At 46.9% G+C, this 12751-nt stretch overlaps 1 protein-coding gene across 1 annotated transcript in view; it reads right to left on the bottom strand.

Moving 5' to 3' along the window:
- PARVA (parvin alpha) overlaps window positions 1-10373 on the bottom strand; it is a 181595-nt gene extending 171222 nt beyond the window's left edge. The window contains exons 1-2 of the mRNA XM_033862568.2: window positions 10223-10373; window positions 9811-10033 (exon numbers count right to left, since the gene is read on the bottom strand). Of these exons, the coding sequence (XP_033718459.1) occupies window positions 9811-9946 (136 nt within the window). The 5' untranslated portion in view covers window positions 9947-10033; window positions 10223-10373. The remainder of the gene's footprint in view (window positions 1-9810; window positions 10034-10222) is intronic.
- Between the last annotated feature and the right edge of the window lie 2378 nt (window positions 10374-12751).

The raw sequence follows: 12751 nt of genomic DNA, 5'->3' as shown, positions 1-12751 counted from the left end.
GGGGGAGGCAGTTTTCTAAGCCACACACACACACACACAGCCAGAAGCGAGGCCTGGATGGAATCAAGGCCCCAGAAGAGTCATCGAAGCTTAGAGCAGAGTTCGAAGTAACCTGGGCATCTTATCCCCACTGACCTTTCTGGCACTTAAATACTGCTTTGCAGAGCACCTGTTAAGTGCCGATGCTGTGCTAGGCACCTGGGATACAATGTGAACAGAACAAATACAACTTCTGTCCTCTGGAGTCTACAGGGAAGATGGAAAAGAAAGGATGAGGCCATCTTGTCCCAGGGGCCCTGGTCCTCAGGCAAAGCCCTCATTTGGATTTCCTACTGACTGCAGGCTACAGAACATATTGAATATGTAAGAGAATGTTTACATCTTTTTTTAAGGTATTTTATTTTTATTTTTAAAAGTATTTTTAAAGCCTTTTATTATTAAAATTGTTGTAGCGCTTTCCTCAACTGTGTTCCTTTTCCCATGGCAGTAAGTGGAGATTTTAGATGCTTACACATGTTTACATAAGGATTTCATCTCTCCTCCTGTACTAATGGCTAAAACGTAATTATGAGCTGTGCTTGTTAACCAAATGGAGATATGCCATGAGACAAGGAGACCGATTCCTAATATGGAGGTGTCCTTGGGCCGCAGCCCACTTATCCTGGTTTCCATCTCCTCCTCCCGACACAGAGGTGCCTTCATTAGTGGAGGAAAGAAAGAGGTCTTTGTGATGATGTCACTCCCAGACCACCCTACACAGACAATAAAACTGAATTTGAGAGAAGCCTGGTGAAATGAGAGCTCCGAAGTCATAGAATACCAGAGCTGCAAGGGCCCTGAAAGGTTACTTAGCCTAATCGCCTGATGTTAGAAACGGGCAAAGGGGAAGAGACTTGTCTAAGGTTACACAACCAGTTAGTGGTGGGCTGTTTTCACCAAGGTAAATACGGGGAAATTCATTCCATAGAAACTGCAATATCATTATGTGTTAAATACTATGCCAGGCAGGAGGGGCACAGGAGGAGAACTCTCATCAGAATGTGACATGCACAGCCACATGGCAGCATGTGGAAGCGTCTTCCCACAAAGGGAAGCGTCTCACTCTTCCTAGGGGAGCTACAGAAGGCATCAAGCAGGACGGGATATCTGAGTTGGGTCTCAATGATTGAACAGGAGTTTGTTGCAGAGAGAAGGGAAGAAGGTCATTCCAGAAACATGGAACCACATGTCTAAAGGTGAAAACACGTGGAAGAACATGATGTGTTTGGGGAATGAAGAGCATTTTCGTATAGCTAAAATGGAGGCTTCTTAAAGGGATATAATGGAGACTAGACCAAAAGGGCAGACCACGGGGCTTCCCTGGTGGCGCAGTGGTTGGGAGTCCGCCTGCCAATGCAGGGGACACAGGTTTGTACCCCGGTCCGGGAAGATCCCACATGCCGCGGAGCGGCTGGGCCCGTGAGCCATGGCCACTGAGCCTGCGCGTCCGGAGCCTGTGCTCCGCAACGGGAGAGGCCACAACAGTGAGAGGCCCGCGTACCGCCAAAAAAAAAAAGGCAGACCACGGAAAAACTGTGAAGGACTTAATACCACGCTAAGAAGTTTGCTGGGGAGATGTTATCTCGGTGCTTAATAAAACCACATATCGGCAAAAGGATGAAGGGTGGGTTGAACAAAAAAGGACCAGAGCTAGGGAGACTAGTGGGGTGGATACGGCAATACTTCAGGTGGAAAATAAAGACGCTGAAGATTAATAAAATAGGCAATCCCAAAGAAGACAAAGAGCACTCATGAGGCCTGCATTAAGGCAGCAATATTTAGATGGCAGAATTAGCAGGACCTCGTGAGAGATGATTGGCTGTGGGGATGAAACAGAGCAGGGATGGGCGAACTACTGCCCAAGGCCATATCCAGCCTCCATCCATTTTTGCACAGCCCCAGTACTAGGAACGGTTTTCATATTTTACAAGTGACTGAAAAAGAACAAAAGAAAAAGAATATTTTGTGACATATTAAAATTATGTGAAGTTCAAACTTCAGTGTCCATAAGTACAGTTTCATTGGAACACAGCCAGGCTGGTTCATCTGCCTATCGTCTGTGGCCTCAAGGGCAGAGCTGTGTAGAGGCCAGAGGGCCAGCAAAGTCTAAAATATTTACTACCTGCCTCTTTGAAAAAAGTTGCTGACCTCTGAAACAGAGGACAACTGCAACATTTCCACCTTAGGCAGCTGGTGGGATGGTGGAAGAGGAGAAGCAGATTTGGGCAAGTGGGACAAATAATAATTCCATTACAGGCATGCTGAATCTGAGGGTCCCGTGACACATCCAGGAGACAGTGGAAAGATGTATCTGGATACAAGATCTGGATTTGAGATGTGGATTGGGGAACCACAAATGGGCAGGTGGCCCTTGAAGCCATGGGAGTAAGTGAGAAAATCCATGGAGAGGAAAACAGAATGAGAGGGCAAAGCAGGTGAAGTCAGGACCCCGGGAAATGCTGCTGAGAGGTAAACAAATAACAGAAGCTCGAGAAGGAGTCCAAAAAAAATAGACACAGGGAACAATTCAGTGTGGATAAGATCAAGGGAGAAGAGAATTTTAAGAAATTTTAAGAAAGAAAAAGTTGAGGGACTTTTAAGGAATTTTAAGAAAGAAAAAGTTGAGGGACTTCCCTCGTGGCACAGTGGTTAAGAATCCGCCTGCCAATGCAGGGGACATGGGTTCTATCCCTGGTCTGGGAAGATCCCACATGCCGCGGAGCAACTAAGCCCATCTGCCACAACTACTGAGCCTGTGCTCTAGAGCCCGCGAGCCACAACTACTGAGCTCGCACGCCTAGAGCCTGTGCTCTGCAACAAAGAGAAGCCACCGCAATGAGAAGCCCATGCACCACAATGAAGAGTAGCCCCCGCTCGCCACAACTAGAGAAAGCCCGTGCATAGCAACGAAGACCCAATGCAGCCATAAATAAACAAACAAACAAATAAATAAATAAATTTATAAAAAGAAAAAGTTGAATAATATGAACGCCACCAAGAGCCCAAGAGGAGTGACGATTGAAAAGGAGACTGGATTCTGGAGAATTTAGCCAGTGAAGTGTAAATCTTGGGAACAGAATAAATTCTTCAATCGACTTCCAGGAGTCCACACTCTCCCACTTCCCCTCCTATCACACTGGTCACTCCTTTCCAGCCTCTCTCGCTGGTTCCCCCTCATCTCCCAATTTCTAAATGTTGGAAAGTCCATGAACCTCTTCTACGTCCTATACTCCTTCCTTGATGATCTCCTTCAGTCTCATGGCTTTAAGTACACCTACACACAGAGATGTCTCCAGCCCAGAACCCTCCCCTGAGCTAGATTCCTAGAACCAACTGCGAACTCAATATGGCCCCGGGAAGTCCAGGAGGCACCTCTAACTAAACAGGTCCAAAAGAGAGTCCTGCTCTTTCTCCCCACATCAGCTCTTCCTGTAGAATTCTCCAACTCAGTTAACGTCAATTCCATCTTTGGGTTTGTTCAAACCCAAACCCTGGAGTCATCTTGATTCTACTCTCTCACCTTCCATCCGATCTTTCAACAGATCCTATCCACTGTATCTTCAAACTATATCCAGAACTGAACGCTCACCCCTCCACTGCTACCGCTCAGTGCCAGACCACCTCTGTCTCTCACCTGGATCACTACAGTGGCCTCCTAACTCACCTCCCTGTTTCCACTCCTGCCCCCCTCAGCCACTTACCACCATCAGAGCAAGCGTGATCACATTATTCCTCGGCACAAAACTTCCCGCGTCCCTCTGAGTAAAGGCCCCAGGCTTACGATGGCCTCCAGAACACTACACAGCTGTCCCCTCACTCTAATTACCCCTGAGACCTCACCACCTTCCACAGTTGTCCTCAAGACACCAGGCCCACTCCCGCCTCAGGGTCTTTGAATCTGCATTCCCTCTACCTGCAGTGTTCTTCTCCAAGATACACATACTGTGCTCCCTCACTTCCTCAGGACCTTACCCAAGTAAACCCTTCTCGGTGAGGCCTTCTCTAGCCACCCTATTTAAAACTGTCAACCATCCCTCCTCCCTCACTCCACAACGCTCCATTTCCCCCTTCCCTGCTTTATTTTGCTCTAGAGCACTTATCACTACTCTAATACAATATGTACATTTTACCAATTAATCTTGTCTTTTCTACTAGAAGGCAAGCTCATGAAGGCAGGGATGTCTGTCTGTTTGTTCCCTGCCATATCCCAGCACCTAACACAGTGCCTGTCACATGGCAGGCAACTCAATAAATAACTGGTGAAACAATGGGAATAGTGGATCAGCAAGTGACTAGGAGCTCAGAAAGGGGAAGCCAGTGCAGACAACTTTTCCAAGGCCTTTGGTGAGCAACTAAGAGGAAACTAGCATCGGGAGTGTCTACAAATGGCAAAGACTCAAGCATATTTGCAGATGTTAAGGTGCTAGAGCAGCATGAAAAAGATTGGGGATATGAGAAAAACGATATGGCTATGCCAAGTCTGGGAAGAAGTGGAAGTGAAGGGCCTCATGAGCAAGGGAAGAAAGGACCTCCTCGGAGGGGACTAAGAGAGGGAGGGGACAGGAAAGGACAGGTGTAGATACAGATGGGACTGGCGGGTGGGGGGGGTGAAGAAAATTTGAACAAGTTCATACCTGGCACTTAATTTTCTATCTCAAGGTCTGGGGAAGAGCTTGAGTGACAAGGGTTTCAACATGGCACTTTGGAAAATGAAGATGCAAGCTGATTAGGAGAGAAGGATTGCTCAGCAATGCTGAGGCTTCTGCTCACTCTAGAAACCATAAATCTATTGCAGAATTTGGGGATTTCCCCCAGTTACACGGGACAGCCAATGAGAACCAAAATGGTACACTTTGGGCACCAGACAAAATGTAAAAACTCTGAGGGATGATAAATAAGTGGTTAAAATATAGGAATAACCATTGCTGCAGGCCTAATTTAGGACACCTTCAGCTGGGAGATACAATTCAAGATGACATTCCTGGAAAGAGCAAGTCGTGAAGACAGATTTGGAGGAAGGCAGGTGAAAAGCGGCCCTTTGGCAAGTAGACTCTGAAAGGCTAGTCTAAGAACTACACAGCATAAATGGGGACTGGAAACCCAAAACGAGAAGATCCACAGAGGAAAAACAAAAGCTACCTAGCTACGACTCATGAGAATGGGACCAGATATTTGTAAATGCTGAAATGTGACATCTTGGGAAACAGGATGATCTGACTTGCAAAGAAAGATCCCTCATTTCTAAAGGACCAAAAGAGTGCTACACAGGCTTCATACTGTCGTGTGAAGCTTTTTGCAGAACCTGCAGAATCTTCTTGCAGTCCATGATGAAAAGACTATTTCAAATTTGAAAGACTATTTAAAACTGAGCCGTCAATTTTAATAGCTTCCATTATTTGTGCCATGCTTTGTCTCATTTAAGCCTCACAACCTCCATGTAAAGAAGGAATTTTTATTCCCATTTTATGGATGAAAAAACAGAGGTTTCGAAGCATTGGGGAACTTGTCCGAAGTCATAGCAATAAATAGCCAGACCAGAAATCAAGCCCAAATATGTCTGGTCCCAAAGACCATGCTTTTAGCCTCTATTCTCTCTTGCCTCCCTCATGCTATTTTTTTCTTATGAAACACAGGAGTGATCATTAGTTTTACTATATTCTTATGAGACTGCCAGTCATTCTATGATATGTTAGTAGGTATTCTTAGGAAAACATACTTTTAATATGAAATTATTGACCTAAATATTCTAACATGTATCTGACTGTGAGACACAACAGGTTTCAAGTGAATGAATGGGAGTCCTTGGGCCCAGGAGAATTCTACGCCAAAGCACTGGGGAAATCTGTGGATAGACCAGCGTCCATGATCTTGAGGAATCATGAAGAATGGGAGGTTCCAGAACACTAGGAGGAACATGGAAGAAGGCAGTCTCTGCAAAGCACAGAGCTGTGAGTTTATGCAGGATCCAGAGCAAGACCTAGCCTTATTGCTACTGAAGAGATGGTTAGTGGGCCCTTGACAGGGAAAGCACCGATCACGGAGATCCAGCACATGCTCGCCAAGAGCAGGTCATTTCAGACCAACCCCACTGCCATCTTTGACTTTGCAGGACCACCCCGTGTAGCAGCAAGCGGCTATAGCTGGGTGACGGCATCCCTTTAGAAGAAGCACATGCTCTTCCATTCACCCCCTTACATCCCCTGGATTAGCTAATAGACTGAATAAAAGAATCAGGACTTAACAGTTAAGTACTATAACAAGGCTAAAAATAAGATCTTGCCCTTGGTTTCAAAAACCCAACTGAGCCAATCCAAGATAGGGAAGGGAATGATTTAGGAGCAACAAACATTAAAATGTCTTTGAGTGAGCTGGTAACAAGCTCAGAGAGAGCTGTGATGTTGCTGGCAGAATAAAGGAAAGCAGCCTCAGCTGCATTAACAGAATGTGGTGTCTCTGCTAGAACAAAGGAGGTGACAGCCCTGTCCTAACGGACCGGACTACCACCATACTGTGTTGACTTCTGGGCAGCTCACTTTGAGAGCCTGCTAGTTATTCTCTGTTTCTCAACACTCCCACTATGATCTACTCTCTGCATTGCTCTGCGCCCTAAGGGAGCTGACCCCGACGTATTGCATCACCCAGATTCCCTTGCCCTGGTGACTTCCCACGGGGTCTGGCCAATGGGAAGAACCAGCAAGAGGTTCAAGGGCAAGAAGAGAGAGAACATGCAAGTACCTCTTGCGCCACTGTCTCCCTGCTCCATCTCCACATTTCCGACAGTGGCTGTGTCCCTCTACAGCTACAGTTCCTATCAGGCAGCGCCCCTTCCATAGCTCCAGCTCTCAGTGGGTTGCGGTTTGCTCCCCTGGCCCTTCAGGCCTAGGGGTGGTAATGGCTTCCCCTTGGTGGTAACTCCTAGCTGTCTCAGCATCCTTCTGGGTTCTCTTCACCCTGCCCACATCTCTGTAAACAGTCCCTTCACCACATTATTTTTAAAATCCCAACTAATGTGCCCTTCTGTTTCTTGCACAGACCCTGACTGAAACTGAAAAGATAGGATACCAGGGGGCCATGAAGCTCATCTGTGAGGACCAGCTACTGGAACAGAGGATGTTTGGACTGATCAAGGGGCTCCACAAAACAGGCTGGTCCACTTGGACAAAGTGAAGAGCCACCGTCCCACTCGTTCTCCTGGCTGCATGAACAGAATAGTAGTACATACAGAGAGACCACCTTTGAGCTCAATATAAAGTAAACTTTTCTAAAGAGTTGGCAAAGTGGGGTGAGCACTTCTGGTAGGTCATGAGCTTCAGTAATTCTCAGGTGCCCAGTCTCAAGCTGGAGAGCCCATATCGGGAACACTGTAGGAAAAAGTTACAGGGATACCTAGGAAAAGACTCTCCAATCCAGGGTTTCACAATTTGTTACCAACTACACACTACTCACACAACGGTTTTCCGAAATAAGCACACTGGAGGGAGGGCAGGGACATTTTTGGGGATATGTTTTGCTGCTTCTCAATTCAATATAGAGAATAGAAGTCTAGTTCTTTGTATCAAACTTGATAATTCTCAACACTGAGTTCTTTTTCATGCTTTAAGATAACTCAGGAACATGAAACTTATTTTACATATCATCATCACAAACTTAAAAATGTTTATTCCCAAACCACTGAAGTCTATGAAAATAAAAAAATTTTTTAACTAAGCATCTTCTACCTACACACCAGTCACTAGCCCTTTTTCCGACTGTCACCTCATTATTCAAAATAAAAATCAGGATGCTACAAATAAATGGTGGAGAGGATGTGAAGAAAAGGGAACCCTTGTCTACTGTTGGTGGGAATGTAAATTGGTGCAGCCACTTTGGAAAACAGTATGGAGGGTCCTTAAAAAACTAAAAATAGAACTATCATATGACCCAGCAATTCCACTCCTGGGTATATATCTGGAAAAGATGAAAACTCTAATTCAAAAAGATACATGTACCCTAATGTTCATAGCAGCACTATTTACGATAGCCAAGATGTGGAACCAACCCAAGTGCCTATCAATAGATGACGGGATTAATAAGATGTGGTGTAAGAGAAAAACAAATACCGTATGCTAACACATATATATGGAATCTAAAAAAAAAAAAAAAAGGTTCTAATGAACCCAGGGGCAGGACAGGAATAAAAATGCAGACGTAGAGAATGCACTTGAGGACACGGGGAGGGGGAAGAGTAAGATGGGACGAAGTGAGAGAGTACCACTGACATATATACACTACCAAATGTAAAACAGATAGCTAGTGGGAAGCAGCCGCATAGCACAGGGAGATCAGCTCAGGGCTTTGTGACCACCTAGAGGGGTGGGATAGGGAGGGGGGGAGGGAGACGCAAGAGGGAGGAGATATGGGGATATATGTATACGTACAGCTGATTCACTTTGTTATACAGCAGAAACTAACACAACATTGTAAAGCAACTATACTCCAATAAAGGTGTTTAAAAAAAATAGATGTGGTGCATATATATATATATATATATATATATTGGAATATTACTCAGCCATAAAAAAGGAACACTGCCATTTGCAGCAACATGGATGGACCTAGAGAATAATAGGCTTAGTGAATTAAGTCAGACAAAGGCAAATACCGTATGATATCACATATATGTGGAATCTAAAAAAATAATACAAATGAATGTATATGCAAAGCAGAAACAGACTCACAGATATAGAAAACAAACTTGTGGTTATCAAAGGAAAGAGAGAAGCAGGGAGGGACAAGTTAGGGGTGTGAGATTACAGATACAAACTATTATATATAAAGTAGATACGCAACAAGGATATACTGTATAGCACAGGGAATTATACCCATTATCTTGTAATAATCTGCAAAAAATACTGAATCGCTATGCAGTACACCTGAAACAAACACAATATTGTAAATCAACTATACTTCAATTTAAAAAAAAAGGATGCAAAATCTGCCCATGGGACAAAATATTTTACATGTAAACTGTCCTGGAAAAAAATAAGATCACCTCAATTCACCCTGGTGAGAAAAAGGAAATGGTTTTTGCGAGAGCCCTTAACTCTTGAGTTCACAGAAGGGTCAGATCAGATCCCAGGATGCTACAAGTGTGTGTGTCTAATCGAGGTTTTCTCCTTGGGTGTGAGTTTATCATTTATCACAAGGCGGGACTGCTAGGACTGCCACCTCTCCACTCATTCGTTCGACAAACATTTGGTGTTGATCTACACATTAATAGAGCCCTGCTGGGCCCTGGGGACGGACGAGAGATCCAGAGGCCAAGGCTGCTACCGTACACTTCAGCAGGTCTAGGAAATGATCTGATTTCAAAGACCAATGAAGGCAAAGAGTGAGAATGACGGCGCCCAGAAAAGTTTCAGAAGAAACTTGGAAACTGCCAGCCTTCGGCGCGGAGAAGGCGGGGACTTGGGGCCCAGGGGAGGACGCCGCCTCCGGGCTGGCGGGCCCGGCCGCCTCCTCGGCCCCCGGCCCAGCGCGGGCGTCGCCTGGTTGCAGGCCCGAGTCGCCACACCCGATCGCCGCGGGGCCCAGGAGGGCAGCGCCCAGGCGACCCAGAGCAGGGCTGCGGCGAGGCCCGGCCCCATGAGACATTCCCGGGCAGCGCGCGCCCACACCGCCGCGCGCCCCGCTCCCCGGCGCCGGGCACCCGCGGCGCGCTCCCGCCCTGCCCGAGGAGCCCCGGCCCCTCGGCCCCCCTCCCGGCAGCTCGCCGGCCCGGGCCGCACTCACCCTCCTTGGCTTTCTTCCTCCGGGCCAGAGTTCCTCCGAGTTTCCCCAAGAAGGAGTCATCTTTCTTCCGGGACGGGGGCGACTTGGGAGTGGGGGACTTGGGGACAGACGGCGACTTCTGCGGGGAGGTGGCCATGGCGACGAAGCGGGCAGCCGCGGGCCGGTCGGGACGCGGAGCGGGCGCCGGGCGGACGCGGCGGGCGCGGCGGGACTGAGGCTGCGGCTTTCCAAACGGAAGCGGAATTATTCCAAGCATTTGAGGCAGCTCACGCTCGCCTTTCCCTTCCCTCTCTCCCTCCCTTGCGCCTCCCTCCGCCCTGAAAGGAGCTGCGCGCTCGGGGCCCGCGCCCCGCTGCTGCCCGGAGCAGGGAGGATGCCCCAGATCTGCCCCTTGCAGGACGTGCGGCCTTACCTGTTTCGGTGTGTATGACCCTCTCAGCCTGGGAGCCCTGGAGCCTGGAGGCCGTAGTTGCCCCGGCTCCGCACTCAGCAGAGTTCCTCGCTCCAACCCAGGGTTCAGTGATTGCTGAACTGAACCCACCTGCTACTCTGTCTCCCGCTGATTTGGCCCGGCTGCTGGGTGAGGAGCTCGCTCCTCCCCTGCATTTCAAACTGTAGTTATTAGGCCCGTGTCTTGTGCCCATGAAAGAGTGAGCCTGCTCAGGAAGAAATAGAGGGAACCAAAATGTGTTCGGGCCCCACCAGCTGGACACATCCAGCTGTTCCTGCACTTATCCATGACTGTCAACCTCCTCTACACCTCCAACCAAGAGTGAGAAGTTTGAAGTTCATGAGTACAGGCCAACACCTAGAGACATCTGTGTTTCTAGCAGCTCAATGGCTTGTACAAAGGAGGATCCCAAATGTAGGTGGAAACATGAATGGGAAGGTACGGCCATCGGCTCCTGTGGGAACCGCCTCTCCACCCCTCCCCCACCCCCAACTTATCTTGCCTTAAATAAAAGCAACAGAGTGACAGGGGAGTGGCACAAAAGCCAGCATTTCAAGGACTCATGCTGGAAATGATTAAAAGGCACATTTTACTGTGCTTGGCCACTTGAGGTTCTCACTTGGGCTCCCCTGGCTGTCTTCGGGTCTCTTTTTCACACACACACACACACACACTCACACAACCCCTTGGCAACTGTGTTTCCTCCAAGTAGCTACAGCTGATTGACCCTGAGTGATCACCTGACCCAAAGGGCCCTAATGCTTGACTGGAGAGCAGCCAATCAGATAGTCTCCATCAAGAATCTAAGCTAGAGACAGTTGTCAGAAGTCCAGCACTTAGCGATGATAATGCAGACTCAAGACTGGGGGGGTCCATTTTTAGCCACAGGCCTGCCGATGAGTAGAGAAACAAAACAATGGAGCAACGAAGTGTGCTCAAGAAGCCTTGTGGTCTGAGTAATGAAAAACCATGGGAGTAGCTGCCTGGACCTAGAACCTCTTCTGAGGGCCTACCTGTAGTTCTCAGGAGGGCCATCTGTGCTTCCTTCTGAGGACATGTTCCTAAAGCCTTGTAATCACCCATCCACCTTTACTTGAGCCAGTCAGCCAACTAACAAGCAACGATTCCTGAGAACATAAATTTAACGAGGTGGTCAATAGATTCTCAGCAGATATGTGTTCATCTTGTCTTTGCTTAAGAGTCGTAATTTGACCTTTTTTGAAAGTTATGCTTTAGCTGTTTCCTCTTACCTAGTAGAAAGCAGAGAACTCACAATGACTGCTAGAATTCATGCGGGAGATTACAATAACCACCTGCTCCTGCACCACCACCCTGATAAACCTTAAAGACATGTTGAAACGTCAAAGTAGGTTCCCGTTTTGATTACATCATTCATAATTCTTGTGCAGGATATTTTATACATAAGGATATGTCCAAAATCTGATCTCCACCCTTGGAACTCTTATCGGGGAATCATGAGACACACACCTCAATAGCTGTGTGATCTTGGACAAGTTTACTCCCATTTCTGAGTCTCTGTTTCTTCATCTACAGAATGAAGTGGTGGGAGAACATAATGGTTCTCAAACCTGATTGTGCTTCACAGTCCCTTAGGGAGTTTGTTACAGTCATGGGCCCAGTCTCTAGAAATTCTGATTCAGTACATCTGAAGTGAAACCAAGGGATAGGTATTTTTTAACAGGGATTAATTACATCAGGTGATTTTGATGTAGCTGATTCATGCACTGATGTTCGGGCACCTAGAACCACTTCCAGTTCTGTGGTTCTCTATTCTTCACCAATTGCTGATCTCCGTATGCAGGGCTTAGGTTCTAAATACGACATGGTCAAATTTATACATGGAGATCTCTTAAACTGCTCATGCATGCTTTTGCATCTACACTCCTCTTTGGTAATTTTTATGCATACTAAAGTTTGAAAATGATTGAGCAAGACTAAATGGAGGAACAAACAAAGGCTTGATTGTGGGATGCTAGCTCCCGGGAACTACCAGCAAAATAAGGTGTAGAGAAGGCAAAGCTGAGTTTATTGTACACCATGGTAAGGAGATTCCTGCCTTGGTAGGGTCTTAGCAGCATCTTGGACTAGGGTAGAGCACAACAGGGATATTTCTAAGGTTTTGGAATCTGGTTTAAGGCAGGTCTTTCAGTGGGGTTAGTGCTTGATTAACTTTGGCTAAGGATTGTAATATACTAGGTTAGGATTGGTGGACACAGGGCAAGATTTTCAAAGAGTCTTGGAGGGTAAATAGTCTTTAATGTTATCTATTGAAAAGTTTAAGTGTTTTATGTTCATTTCAATGAGATTTGGGGGGAGGTTCTTGAACAATAAAGTTATTTGTAACTTTCATCTTTCTATGCAAGAGTTTTTTTTTGTGGTACGCGGGCCTCTCACTGTTGTGGTCTCTCCTGTTGTGGAGCACAGGCTCCGGACGCGCAGGCTCAGCGGCCATGGCTCACGGGCCCAGCC

The sequence above is a fragment of the Tursiops truncatus genome, chromosome 8 (genome assembly GCF_011762595.2).
Source record: "Tursiops truncatus isolate mTurTru1 chromosome 8, mTurTru1.mat.Y, whole genome shotgun sequence".
Lineage (NCBI taxonomy): Eukaryota > Metazoa > Chordata > Mammalia > Artiodactyla > Delphinidae > Tursiops > Tursiops truncatus.
This window is presented reverse-complemented; position numbering and strand designations above follow the sequence as displayed.